Source organism: Festucalex cinctus, chromosome 5 (genome assembly GCF_051991245.1).
Source record: "Festucalex cinctus isolate MCC-2025b chromosome 5, RoL_Fcin_1.0, whole genome shotgun sequence".
Classification (NCBI taxonomy): domain Eukaryota; kingdom Metazoa; phylum Chordata; class Actinopteri; order Syngnathiformes; family Syngnathidae; genus Festucalex; species Festucalex cinctus.
Window position 1 is genome coordinate 21,184,311 of NC_135415.1, and position 12,918 is coordinate 21,197,228.

Genomic DNA, 12,918 nt, shown 5'->3' on the forward strand with positions numbered 1-12,918 from the left:
AGTGAAAGTTTGGTCTCAAAGCTCTTAAACGTGTGACTACTTCTGTTAGATGGCTCTTTTCCACCACTTCTTGCTAGCACAGCACTTCAAATCTTTGCTGCTACTTTAAGTGTTCAGCTACAAAGAAAATGGGAAGCTCAAACCATATTGTGTGTATGGCACACAGGACTAACATCAGCTTCTTGCACTCTGCCAATAACAACCAACAGGACACTACTTTAAGCGTGTTAGAAGATCGGCGTGTTTGTCTGAAGACAGCAACGTACGACGCTGAATACATAACGATGACGATGATGTGAACAAGCTTGTGAGCAATCCCTCTGCAGTATAGCGGTGAAGCGGTGAAATAAGGAGAGACAAGCTAAATCAGAAACGCAATGAGGGGCTACTGATATGCGGACGTCGCACCCGTATCAGCTCGAGAGTGGCTGGCGCTTCTAATGAGCCCCGTCTGTTTTCTTAATTAGCCCGAAATGAGTCACTCTCAGCCGACACCTGCCGCACGCTCCTCTGGGATGTGTTCAACTTCTGTATTATTCCCTGTGAAATAAAGCTGACGTGATACACGGATGAAGGCCGAGCTACTCTGGGCAACAGGTGGCATGATTTCATCACTTGTGGAGAAGATCATTTTTCATCTACCAATTGGTCTGGAAGATGTCCAGAAATATAATAGTGATTGTACGGTACTGTAATTGCAGACGTTAGCCAATGTTCGCATTTGGACATAAAAACAGATTGTCATGCTAGTTAAAATATTGTTTGTAATACTTCTACAAGTCCGCAGAAAAAACAGCAATATTGTCATTAGCATCAGCTGTACTGCGTCAGTAATTAGCACAGTGTGCTGTTGATGGCTTCTGAGCAATTAGCCTGAACATGCTATGCTAATCACAAAACAACTAGTGATAATATTTCTGTAGCTAGGTGGCATGGCGGGGTCATCACTGTTATGGATCATTTGTAGAGATTAAACCTACTCAGGGTTTGTCTAATTTCAACTGGGCACTTACACTTGTGGTGTGAATCCAGCTTTAGCTTTGGATAAGCTTCGAACACAACAGGGGTGCAAAGATTTGGCAAAGCCCAATACAATGACAACACACAACAATTTGGACTACTGCTTGTTGATAATCATGCTGTATGGCAGAGATGGAAACTGGAAGTCGATAGTTAGTGTTTAATTAATAAAAAAATCAATTCAATATACATTTTCCATGAAAAACGGGGACAAACAAAAAAATGGTGGTGGTGGTGGGTGTCTAAAATAGGAAAGAAGAAGAAAAAAAAAGTGTATATGTGAATCCACAGGTGTCGCCGAACAGCAAATATGAAATGCAAATGTGCAGGGGTTGACTTAGTTTTAAGTTGTAATATCCCCATTCACCACTAGATGACAGACATGTCTTACAGTGTCTCACACTATTACAACGTGACTAGGCCTTTATTTGTGAAAAATTGTACAAAATGAGTTTATGCACTTAATGCTTTCGTGTTCAGCAATTTTGTGCCATCCTTGTATGGTGTTTTTTATTTTTTTATTTTTTCAAGTAGTATGTGGCTTTTTTTGTTGTTGGGTTACAATAGTGTATAGTTTATACATGCATTGAAAGTTGTACTATCTTAAAATAAAATATATTAAGACCACATATTCTGCACATAAGCATAAGCATGTATTTGTGTCCATATTTAAAACATATTTTCTATACATAATTATGGTTAAGATGTTCATGGTACCTATGTTACTCCCATAACACTGATAAATACTACTACTAATAATAATAATAATAAAAATAATAATAATATGGCCCCCCACCAGCGTTTAAATTGTCCCTCCCTGCTGTATTAACAAAATCCTCTCCTACTATCCAAAATCTGAACACACTTTCCTAGCGGAATGGACAGTGATGAAGGCAGAAAAACGCATGAGAACACTGACAAGCCATCAAGGACAGCGAACGGAAAGTAGTAGAGAGGAGGGTCGCATGGATGAAAGGGCGACGGGATGGAGGAGGAAGGTGATCCGGCCGGCTGGGAGCCTACCGCGAGTAGCTGCGCCATCTGTGTTGAGACTGTTTAGGCAACACGCCGCTGCTCAACACAACACCACCTTGCAGACGACATGAAGAACTCAAGAAGAAACATCTGCAAAGAGGGATGGCGCAAAAAAACATACATACATTTTTTTATACTGTACTTCGTATGCTGAACGATTTTTGATTCATAATGATTTGATTTACAACGATTTCTGCTTCAAGTTATAGAATTGTCATGATCTGGTTTGCAAGACAAAATGACAAATGGAGACATTAAAATGTACTAAACACACAAAACGAAGAAAATTGCATACAGTGCACACTTTGCTTAGCTTGTTTCCCGAACGTAGCTAGCTCAAGGCTAACGCACAAGGGAAAGTGCCATTGACTCGCTAACGCTAATTAGCGCGCTACTTGCGGCACTTTTATCACCCAAAAGAATAGCTATTCATACAAAATGTTTCAGGAATGTACACAGAGAAGCATCTTCACATTACTCACTGGCATATGCTCTTCCTACGCTGCAATAAAACAACTTTTATCGCCATAACTTGATTGTGACATTTTTCTTCTATTCTAATGTGGCTACAACTTAACAGTGTATCAGAACACGCGGTACCACACTGCCCCTAGGTGGCCAAATTGTGTACAACATGAACAGCGCTCCCAATAAAGACATACACAAACAAGGACAAAACAGTATAAAATAAATTAAATAAAAACGATTTTGGGACAATTAAAATCAATTCTGAATTGTACCAAATGAGCTAAAGCCAGCTGACTAATTAAGAGGCAAAGACAAAAAATGCTCTTCAAATTAAGTCACTGATTAGCAAAGACACCTGAAAAATATTTTTACTTGTGGAAAAATCTATAACGTGTCATTTTTTTCCCCTCAGAACCAAATCACAACAAATCTGAATTCACCTCAATTGTAAACAAGCAAACGCAAAAGTACACCACACAGCCTGAGACAAAAGAAAAGGAGACAAGACAGAAGAAAGTGAAATGCTGTCAAAAAGGAGGGAGCACGACGAGCGAGCGAGCGAGGCAGAGCCAGCGGGAGAGTGACCACAGAGACGGATATTAGTGTGGGCTGACAGGGCTGTCGTGTCTTGGCAGTGCCAGCACCACTCCGGAGACGTCTTCCGCAGACACAGACGCTCTTCACAAGCTGCACAGAAAAAAAGACCGAGTGTCCGCAGAGAGATGCGCTGGTGGCAGGGAAAGTCTGCAGCAAAATATTTCCACCGCCGAAGTAGCGAGAAAGTCTTTCCATTGTGCAGTTATTGAGATAGAAAATTAACTGAACTAAATTGAATTTAATTGTTGCTTCGGTGTAAAATATAGTAAAATAAAGTTTGGGGTGGGGGGATATTAAAAGAATCAGTCCCCAGTAATTTGTTTCACAGGAATCATATGTTTGATTGCCGGATGATTCTGATGAACAATTGTTCTTTGAAAAAGAAAGAAAAAAAAACAGCTTGTGAGGCCATTTCTCAACCGTTTAAAGCACCTCGATGTTGGCTGCAATTGGGCTTGTGTCAGGGTGAGAGTGATGGAAGAGTGAGGAGGAGTAAAAAATATCGGTTGCAAAAAAAAGTGTTGCAAAATGTCCGTCTCCAACAATTCTCTCTGGAGGTGGCAGTTTCTAAAAAGTGGGTACAGCGCAATTATTTGTTTATGTTTGAATTATTTTTGGATCAAGTTGAATGTAAAAGGAGAACTGTAAATAATCCCAAATGCTAGTTGCCAGAGTGTCATTTATTAGGAATAAAAATAAAATAAATACCTGGTGGATTAAAGGAGAGCTCATATCCTGGCACAAATATTCAAAGTTAGAAGCTCTTCTTAAGCATGGAAAACCCAATGATCCAATGCGAACAGATAACAGAATCAATAAGGAATCAGATTGATGAGCATAATTGATAATGTAATTGCTAGGAAATCTATTCCCATTCCACGCCAGTCAATCAGAGGGCGCATTAATTAAGCCACTCACATTCACACCATCACTGATTGAGAACGAAAAGTCAGGCAAGTTGAATCACTAGACCGCCAGTGACTTGCACGCGCACACAAAAAAATCCAATCTACTTTAAAAGGGCACTTCAAGTTTTAGCCGAGGCAAGGTCGCCTCCATTGTGACGCGAGATCAAAACCACGGCACTGCTTTGTTTATCCCACAATTCGGCCAAATTGGCCGAGCGAGATGGCTGGCAGAAAGATGAAAAGATGACGCACAGAGAAAATGCCGGGGACGCGAATGAAGCGAACTATGCGACTCCTGCGTCGGGTCTGGCAGCTTGCGACTAGCTGCGCGCTGGAAAACCGGAGCAGACCAGGCTGGATGCCCAACTTTGCCACCCATGCAGGCTAGTGGACCAATGGGGAGCCCACTTGTTGACAGTCACTCTCCATTTTGATTTGTTTGTGCCAACCAAGCAGGGCGTGGATGCACCACATGGGAGGCAGATGATAATAGTGACGCTTGAGATGGTTGGAAAGTTGCGGAGGAGCACAAACCAGAAGTAGAAAGTTGAAAGGGATCATCATAAGTCAAGTGGAATAGCAAGACAATGCACAAAAAAAAAGCAGTGTGCATGTTTGTGTGGACTACAGAGTAAAATAAGAGCAAAGTTCAGCCAAAACATTTTTCCCACGTTAGCTAATTTACCCACTTACTCATCAGTGTCAGGTCTTTTCAAATATTGCACTGATAAAAGAGTGAATATGCGCAATATGAGCTCCTCACAATCTTGCCACATTCCTTAATTACTTTACTGATTTCTTGCTTTGAAAAGTAACTTTGTTATTTTACTGATTACTTGGTTTTAAAAGAAAGTTAGATGACAAGGTACTTAAATATTCACTTTCAGCAGGTATCAACAGCCCTGCTTAACATAAAAATGACACCCGGTTTAATTGGAAGTGCATTTTCAACAAAGATATTTAAAAAATGTTTGATTTTTTTTTTTTTTTTTTGACATACCATTAATTATTTTAATTTAAAAAAAAACATTGTTTATGAAATTTATTTTACATAAATGGACTGCTCGTTTTTAATGGAAAAAATATAATTATCATATAGTAATAAATAAATAAAATGTGCACAAAACAGTTTAATTATATGACATTACTGTATGTATTTATAACATTATTTTTCTCATTGTTAAAGGGATACTTCACTTATTTAGCCCATTATAGTAATAAAAAGTTAATATTTTGCCTATAATAAATTTGATATTTTCATTATTTTTCATGTACAATTAGTACCTTTAAAAACACATTTTGCATCTTGCTGTCGACTGAAAATGACATCACAAGGGCTCAGGTAACCAATCACAGCTCACCTGTTTTCTAGGTTTGGTCATGTAACATTCACAAGCTGAAAAGAGCAAAGCATTTCCTTTTTTTTTTTTTTTTTTTTTTTTAAGCGTATTATACACGGGTGCGTGCTATTCACGTTTTTTTTTCTTTTTCTTTTTTTTTTTTTTTTTTTTTTTTTTAACAAAACTTCATTGGCCTTTACCCTTGTGTCTTTCCAAGGCTACTCTGCTTATGTCATTACTTTATTACTGCAGTCGACCCGCAGTAGGAAGCATAATGTCAACACGGATTAAAATCAACCTTTGCTTAACTGCCTTGTGCTTGCATGTGTGCATGTGCGTGCGCACATCTGCTTCTACGTCACCTACAATGTTCAACATAAATGAGCACAGCAAAAAAAAAAGTATGCTTTTAATCCATTTCTCTGTCAATTTTCAATGATCATTAGACCTGTGTTTGAATAATTAAAATAATTTTGTTATGAAATATTGATTCCGAAACAGAAGCCAAGGTTGGCTAACAAATCAGCTGGGGTATACGCATGTTGGTTTTAAGCACCGTATCTGCAGAGGAGGCCATTTATTTTTCAGAGCAGACGGAAAGTAAACTCACTGGAAAGAGCAAAGAGGAGTTCTAATATAACTCCCACCCAGAGGGAGGCTGTGATCCTGGAGGTAGAGAAGGCAGCTTTATGCGGGCTGAGGGAAAGCGTCCTCATCTGTAAGCGGCAGGGTCAAGTGGCGCTCATGGCTGGGACGGGCAGATAGGGACGTTTGGGGAGGGGTAAAAAAAAAAAAAAAAAAAGAGGGAAAGTTTCAGCGGCCAACCAGGTGGCTCAGTTCTTTTCAATTGCATCATGCGCAACTCCATTGACGTCAGTAAATGTCACAAGCGTGCGGGGAAGACTCTAATTTAAACTTTTTTTGTTGTTGTTCTGCGTTTTGCAGCACAACCCACCGCCACAAGCGCCATGATTCACAGTCATGTGTCAAAGCGCTCCGTTGAAGATGGAAAACCACGAAGAACGAAAGCTGACTTGTCATTTTTTCGTTCAAAAACAACAACAAAAAAAGGGATATTTGAAGTGGCTGCTGGAAACAAATGTTGGTTTAAGAGTGATATGTGACCATGTGAGTAATATAAGCAATAAAATGAGTAATAAAAGTCATTGCATTAAAATGCAGTCACGAAATGTGTGTGGTTTACATTTTCCAGCAAGATAAGTTATGGACCGTTTAAATGGAATGAAGCCTCCCAAATTACATACAGTAATCCCCTGCACATTCATGGTTTAGAATTCACAAATTCACTTCTTCGTTGTTGGGTTGTTGTTGTTTTTTTCAGTCTAAAAACGAACATGTCAAGGAAGCATGTTGAAATGATACATCTCGACTGACAAGCTTTGCATGTTGGGGAGGAGCTCATTTTAGCCCATGTTGTTAGTGGAAGCTACAAAGAGTCTTCATCACATGCACGTACATGCGCACCTGGCACTTACTTGTAAGGGTAATGTTCTACAAATGACTTTGAAATGATATTATACAGTTTTGGGATCGTAGTTTGTAGTATATTTACGGTTAGAGCCACAAAAGGTTACATCAAACGCACTCAAAATGGTTGCAGGTGGATGAGGTTGTTTATTTTTTTACTTCCCTTGTCAAAAAGATGATGATTATTATTACTTTTAATTCAGTTGGATTGCATTAGTCACAGTCCAGGCTCCTGGCAACCAGTGCAGGGTGTACTCCGCCTACTGCCCAAAGCCAGCAGAGATAGGCTCCAGCACCCCCCGCGACCCTTGTGAGGAATACGCGGTCAAGAAAATGGATGGATATATTAGTCACATTAATGGTGGAAAGCATTTTGAAATGATTCATATCAGTCTCATTACACTATGACACAAAAAAGGCATTTTAACTAGGGTGTGTAGACTTTATATCCACTATACTATGATAATGCCTTTACAATGATAAATAATAATGCTCAGTTTTGATTGACACTATCAGGGATCAACTTTACAATACATTTATTAGGGATGGGCAAAGCACCTAATATCGGTACTCGTGACGGCACCTCTTGTGGCCATTTTACGATCATCAACTAGAAATTAGAAAAAATAGATAATTCCCATTACTTTCAAGCAATTTTAAAGGGATACTTGACTTATTTAGCCATTTTTGGCAGTCAAACATTAATATTTTGCCTATAATATATATGATATTTTCATTATTTTTTATGTACAATTAGTACCTTTAAAAACACATTTTGAAACTTGCTGTCGACTGAAAATGACATCACAAGGGCTCAGGTAACCAATCACAGCTCAGCTTGTGAACGTCACATGACCAAACTTAGAAAACAGGAGAGATGTGATTGGTTACCTGAGCTCTTGTGATGTTATTTTCAGTCGACAGCAAGTTGCAAAATGTGTTTTTAAAGGTACTAATTGTACGTGAAAAATACTGAAAGTATCAAATTATTTATAGACAAAATATTAACTTTTTATTGCTATAATGGACTAAATAAGTGAAGTATCCGTTTAAAGGAAAATGCTGTATTGATACATAGGTCTTCCTTTACAATTATGTGTTTTGTTGAGTAAATTTTCTGTACCAAACGTACTAATAGATTCGGTATTTGGTATTGGTGACTACTCGAGAGTTGAGTTTTTTTCTGGTATCGATCTGGAAAAAAAAATGGTATTTGAACATCCCTAATACTTAATAATGTGCTTGTTTTGAGCCCCCAAGTCATGTTTTGGTTACCCTGTTTTACAAAATACAAAAAATTAAATCAAATAGTAAAAAATATAACACAAAATATAAAAATTAAAAAAATAATAAAAGACAAAATACACAGACCATTCGCAGCTGTACATCACTGCAAACTGCAAACACAATCAAAACAGAGCATTTATTGTCTATGACAGAATTCTGGATACAGCTCGTTAGTTTGTGCAGGTGCACCTAATGCAGTAGCCTGTACCAAAAGTGGCATCATGGCTTCAATTTGTGGACAACAAAGTACATCGCCGACAATTGAAAAAGCCTCAATGGCAAAGTGCTGGCCAGCAAGTAGATGGTGCGCATAGGTCATGTGCATGAACACCGCAGCAGTTATTACAGCCCAATTTCAACCTCAAAATCCAACCATTTCACCGAATCCCCCCCCACCCAAACTCCGCTTCCATACAGAGACTCAAATAGTGCGGCGTGTTCACCTTGTGGACTTGGGCTAACTTTGAAATGCAAATGTGCGCACATGACGGCGTTCAAGCAGCCACTCAACAAGCTCGCCACTCTGAAGGTACAGAGGAGGACTTCAAATTGAAGGAGGCATCCAATTTTCTCACACTATCCGCTGTCAAAATGGAGGCCGCGCTAGTACTACTTTCTCATTAGTATCCATTTAGCCGGGAACACAAAAAGACACTTCACGGCATGGTGGATTACAAACGCTCCAGCACTACATGGACACAAATATTGGAAAACACGACCATTACACCAAGACTAATCCAACCTTGGGCTGAGCATAATTATCAACAGACTGACTAGACTGTTGTCCGTCTAAAGTCCCTTTAGTACTTTCTATACTTTCTATTAAAACACTAAAGAGACCTGCAATTAGCTGCTCTGTGAAGAACAGAATGTGAGTACTTGAGTTTGCCTCATCATCATCAAAGCTCTGACAAGCACAACTCACCGACATTCTCTCTCTCTCCCCGCTTCATCTCCATGTGATTCGGTGAGCGCGGCTCGCTGCTCATCCATCTGTTCGCCACGCTGTGGGGCTGCCATGCTCCCACTGGCTGCTGCAGGTGTTTGGAGGCAGAAATTGCCAATTTGGGGAAGCAAAAAATACATTCAGGATATCGGCGAACGAGGACATACAGATACTGATTACAGTGGTGCCTTGAGATACAAGATTAGGTTGTTCCTTAGCTATTTAAAATGTGAATCTCAAATCAATTTTCGGAAAAGATATTAATAGGGGAAGTCAACCTTCAACAATTCTTGACAATATATTATATGTGGCCTCACTAGTCTAAACATATCATTCTGATTAATATTACATTTGTGGAATATGAGTTATGCAGCAAAATCCAGCAGTTTTTAATCAATAGATAACATCACATTGCTCGGGCTCAGGCAACAACCAATCACAGCTCACCTGTTTTCTGAAGCTGAGCTGTGATTGGTTGTTAGCTGAGCAACTATGATGTCATTTTTACTCGACAGCAAGTGGCAAAATGTTCGCCTTCTGATATTGATTAAACTGCTGGATTTTGCTGTGTAACTCATATTCATGACCAAATTTAAACTAGTGGGGCTACATAGAACATAATATTGTCAAGAAATTTTGGGAGGGTTAACTTCTCTTCAAACATGTGACAGCCAACCCCCCATCCCCACCCCTTTGTTAGCATTAAGCTAAATTGACTTTTCTGACAATGTTCCCACCCATTTGTTAGCATTAAGCTAAATTGACTTCTCTAAATAATGCTATGTGGTTGTTTTGAATACACGATGTGTAATCCTCGCAAGCAAAAGTAAAAATTGTCCCAACAATGGCTCGAATGTCGAAAACTGTATAAATCAGACATCACTGTTTTTGTAATGTCTAAAGACTAATTCACACTGGCTGCGGAACGGGCGCGGTGCGTTTTCCGTACGGCCGTACGCAAGGATAGAACGCATTTAAGTCTACGTGTCAATTCACACCAGCTGCGGTGCGGTGCGTCTGTGGTGCGGAACTACTGCGGCGATATGGAAGGTTTACGCAAGCGTTCTATTTTTTCCGGACGCCGCATGCGGATTTTCATGAAGCTGAAGAAATTACACCAGCCTTACAGGAAGCGTCTCGCATCAAGGTAAATCCGGTATATTTCAAAATAAAACCGTTTGCGAACTTGTTTTTTGGGGGAGGGAAGCTAGCTAGCTACATAGCATGACATGAGTCGGACATTTAAGACAAAAAATGAGCTCAGGATAAATTAAACATGACAAAATAACACTATTTAAACACAAAACGTACTTACCCATGGTAGAAGTCCCAGAAATAATGTCCAAAAAGCATTTTGATGTGACAACAGGCAAGCGTGGCTATTGTTTACAAAATAGGACTCTATATACATGGTTGTTATCGCGTAAACTCAACTCTCCAGTGGCGAACCCCATGTGATCTTGTGGTCTGGCGGGTGCAGATTTCCAAACATGCAACGCACGCGGTGAGAATTGCAGTCCTTGCGGAAGCCGTACGGAAAACGCACCGCGTCCTTTCCGCAGTCAGTGTGAATTGGGCTTAACTGATCCAAAATGTGAGTTCAGACACTCACCTGTCTGCATGAGATGAATGTCAGGAAATAGAAACTGTAATTAATCAGTTGGTTAGTGACAACAAAATTGGAACTATGCCTAACAGTGTTGGTAAATTGTTTGTTGAAATCCAAAGTGTACCTTTCAAAATGTACAATGATGACATTGAGTTCCTTTTAATAGTTAAATGTATTTTCCCTCAGATGACGACTCATTTACAGTCAAACACAAATGACAAACAGAAGGGAACTCGTGTTTAAGAATTGTTTTATTGACAAAACATCTGAAGTTACATTTTGAACACCAGCTCAGCTATGAAAACGTGGCACACAATCGCATTTATCATACCTTCCTTGAGCGAAGGAGAAACGTTCAGGGACTTTTTTGTTTTTCTTTCTTGTTTTTCTTACAAATCTCCTTTAAGCTGTCAGCAAGGCGCTACTAAAGTGTAAGTGTGTGTGTGGCTGCGGTTTACAATGATCAAGTCAGTGAATCCAGTTGGCCTTGTACAATTTCAAGCTGCAAGAAAGACAAGGTTGAGCGTAAGAGGGGCGCTGACATGCATCTCACATACACACACACACACAAACCCAGATAGTATACACTGACCTTGTTGTAGAACTCAAGCAGCTCCTGGTGGTTAAACTCGACAAAGACATTTTCCTGAACCTTCGGAGAGAGGAAGGACACAGAGAGGACACTCAACAAGAAGATATTAGAAGTGATAAGTCATCCGTTTGGACGATCTTCTGGCTCTTTCCGTAAAACCCTTCATTTATGATTTACTGCACTCTGGTCAACATGTGCTTGCCTCCAACGCGTCAACTATCAGCGTGATTAAAAATACACTGACAGCAGAGCCAAGGCCATCCCATTTTCACATCGTTTAAAAATATCAGAGGCACTTAAAGTAGCAGTTGTGAAAAAGTTACATTTTTAACCTGAAAGTGGATTTAAAAAGTCTACACACCCCTGTTCAAATGCAAGCTTTTGTGATATGTAAAAATTGAGGCCATGATGAATCATTTTTCCAGACTTTTCTACCATTAATGTGACCTATAACTTTTGCAACTCAAATGAAAAATATGAACTATTTTAGACCGGTGAAGTAAAAATAAACAACTGAGATATAACGTAAGTGCTCAAGCTTATGACTGGGGATATATGGCTGTGTTCAAAAATCATTTATCTCTTAGTTATTCTTATTCTTACATCACAAAACCTGGATTTGAACAGGGGTGTGTCGACTTTTTATAGCCAAAGTCTATGCTGTTTATGTCAAATCTGAGCTGTTTTGACATTTGACTGTAAAGATCAACTACATTTAATGTTTGTTTGTTTTTTTTCCCCTCAGAATGTACTTTGATGACTTTTCCAAAAGTGACCCAAAAGACACAAAAACATGGAGGTATTTTAAAATGTGATTTTTGATGTTTGTCCAGGTGTAGGTTTTGGCTGTTCAGGGTTATTTTTATCATATCTTAGGTCAGTCGATCGAAGCCCGACTCAAATGATTCATGATAATACGCCCTGCTTGGCCATCATTGGCTGCAGGTGCTAATGCTACATTGCTCAATAGTTGACTTGTGACTGTTGTGATGGTACGTCGTGTGATTTTGCAATATGAATTCACATGTATAACAGAATGTATGATGTTCCACAGGGTTCAATTCTGGAGCCTCTGCTGTTATCATTGTATCTAATGCCGCTGGGTGCCATCTTAAGGAAAAGTCAGTGTCTGTAGTTCAGAATGTCATCGATAGTTATGAGCAAGCATACTATGTGAGCATGCCAAGCAATACTTAAGGGTTAAAAAAACAACAAAAAAAAGCAGTTTCCTTGCCCCGTGCAGGACCTGTTTTCCTGCAGACAGTCACACACAAACAGAACCTTCCTTAATGGAGGTAACTAAGAGCGACCATCAGTGAGGTGTCATCATCACACCATCAGAAGTGAAGGCCGAACAAAAGGTCTACCATCTGGAACATCATAAATGTGACACGCTCTTTCTCGTTCTTGTCAGAGGGTCTTTGAAAAATGTGTTTAGTGTAGTACAGATTGTAAGGGGCTGTCTTGAAGCCAAAGTGCACCCTCTGTCATCATAAGTACTGGCGATAAAAGCAACAAAATGGTGGCCAGAAACCAACATTGGGAAAAAAAAAAGAAAGGAAAAATTGCTTTAAGTCACAGAAAGTCGACACGAGTTGTCAGTACTTGTAGTTTGCAAGCTTGGAGAC

The 12,918-nt window shown here is 39.5% G+C and overlaps 1 protein-coding gene and 1 long non-coding RNA gene across 2 annotated transcripts in view; both read right to left on the reverse strand.

The window, feature by feature from the left end:
• Positions 1–2,857, reverse strand: part of LOC144018525 (uncharacterized) — a 35,700-nt gene extending 32,843 nt beyond the window's left edge. The window contains exons 1-2 of the long non-coding RNA XR_013283457.1: positions 2,538–2,857; positions 2,044–2,145 (exon numbers count right to left, since the gene is read on the reverse strand). This is a non-coding gene — a long non-coding RNA (uncharacterized LOC144018525). The remainder of the gene's footprint in view (positions 1–2,043; positions 2,146–2,537) is intronic.
• An 8,076-nt stretch (positions 2,858–10,933) lies between these two features.
• commd10 (COMM domain containing 10) overlaps positions 10,934–12,918 on the reverse strand; it is a 42,707-nt gene continuing 40,722 nt past the window's right edge. Inside the window, exons 6-7 of the mRNA XM_077522437.1 lie at positions 11,291–11,350; positions 10,934–11,200 (exon numbers count right to left, since the gene is read on the reverse strand). Of these exons, the coding sequence (XP_077378563.1) occupies positions 11,162–11,200; positions 11,291–11,350 (99 nt within the window). The 3' untranslated portion in view covers positions 10,934–11,161. The remainder of the gene's footprint in view (positions 11,201–11,290; positions 11,351–12,918) is intronic.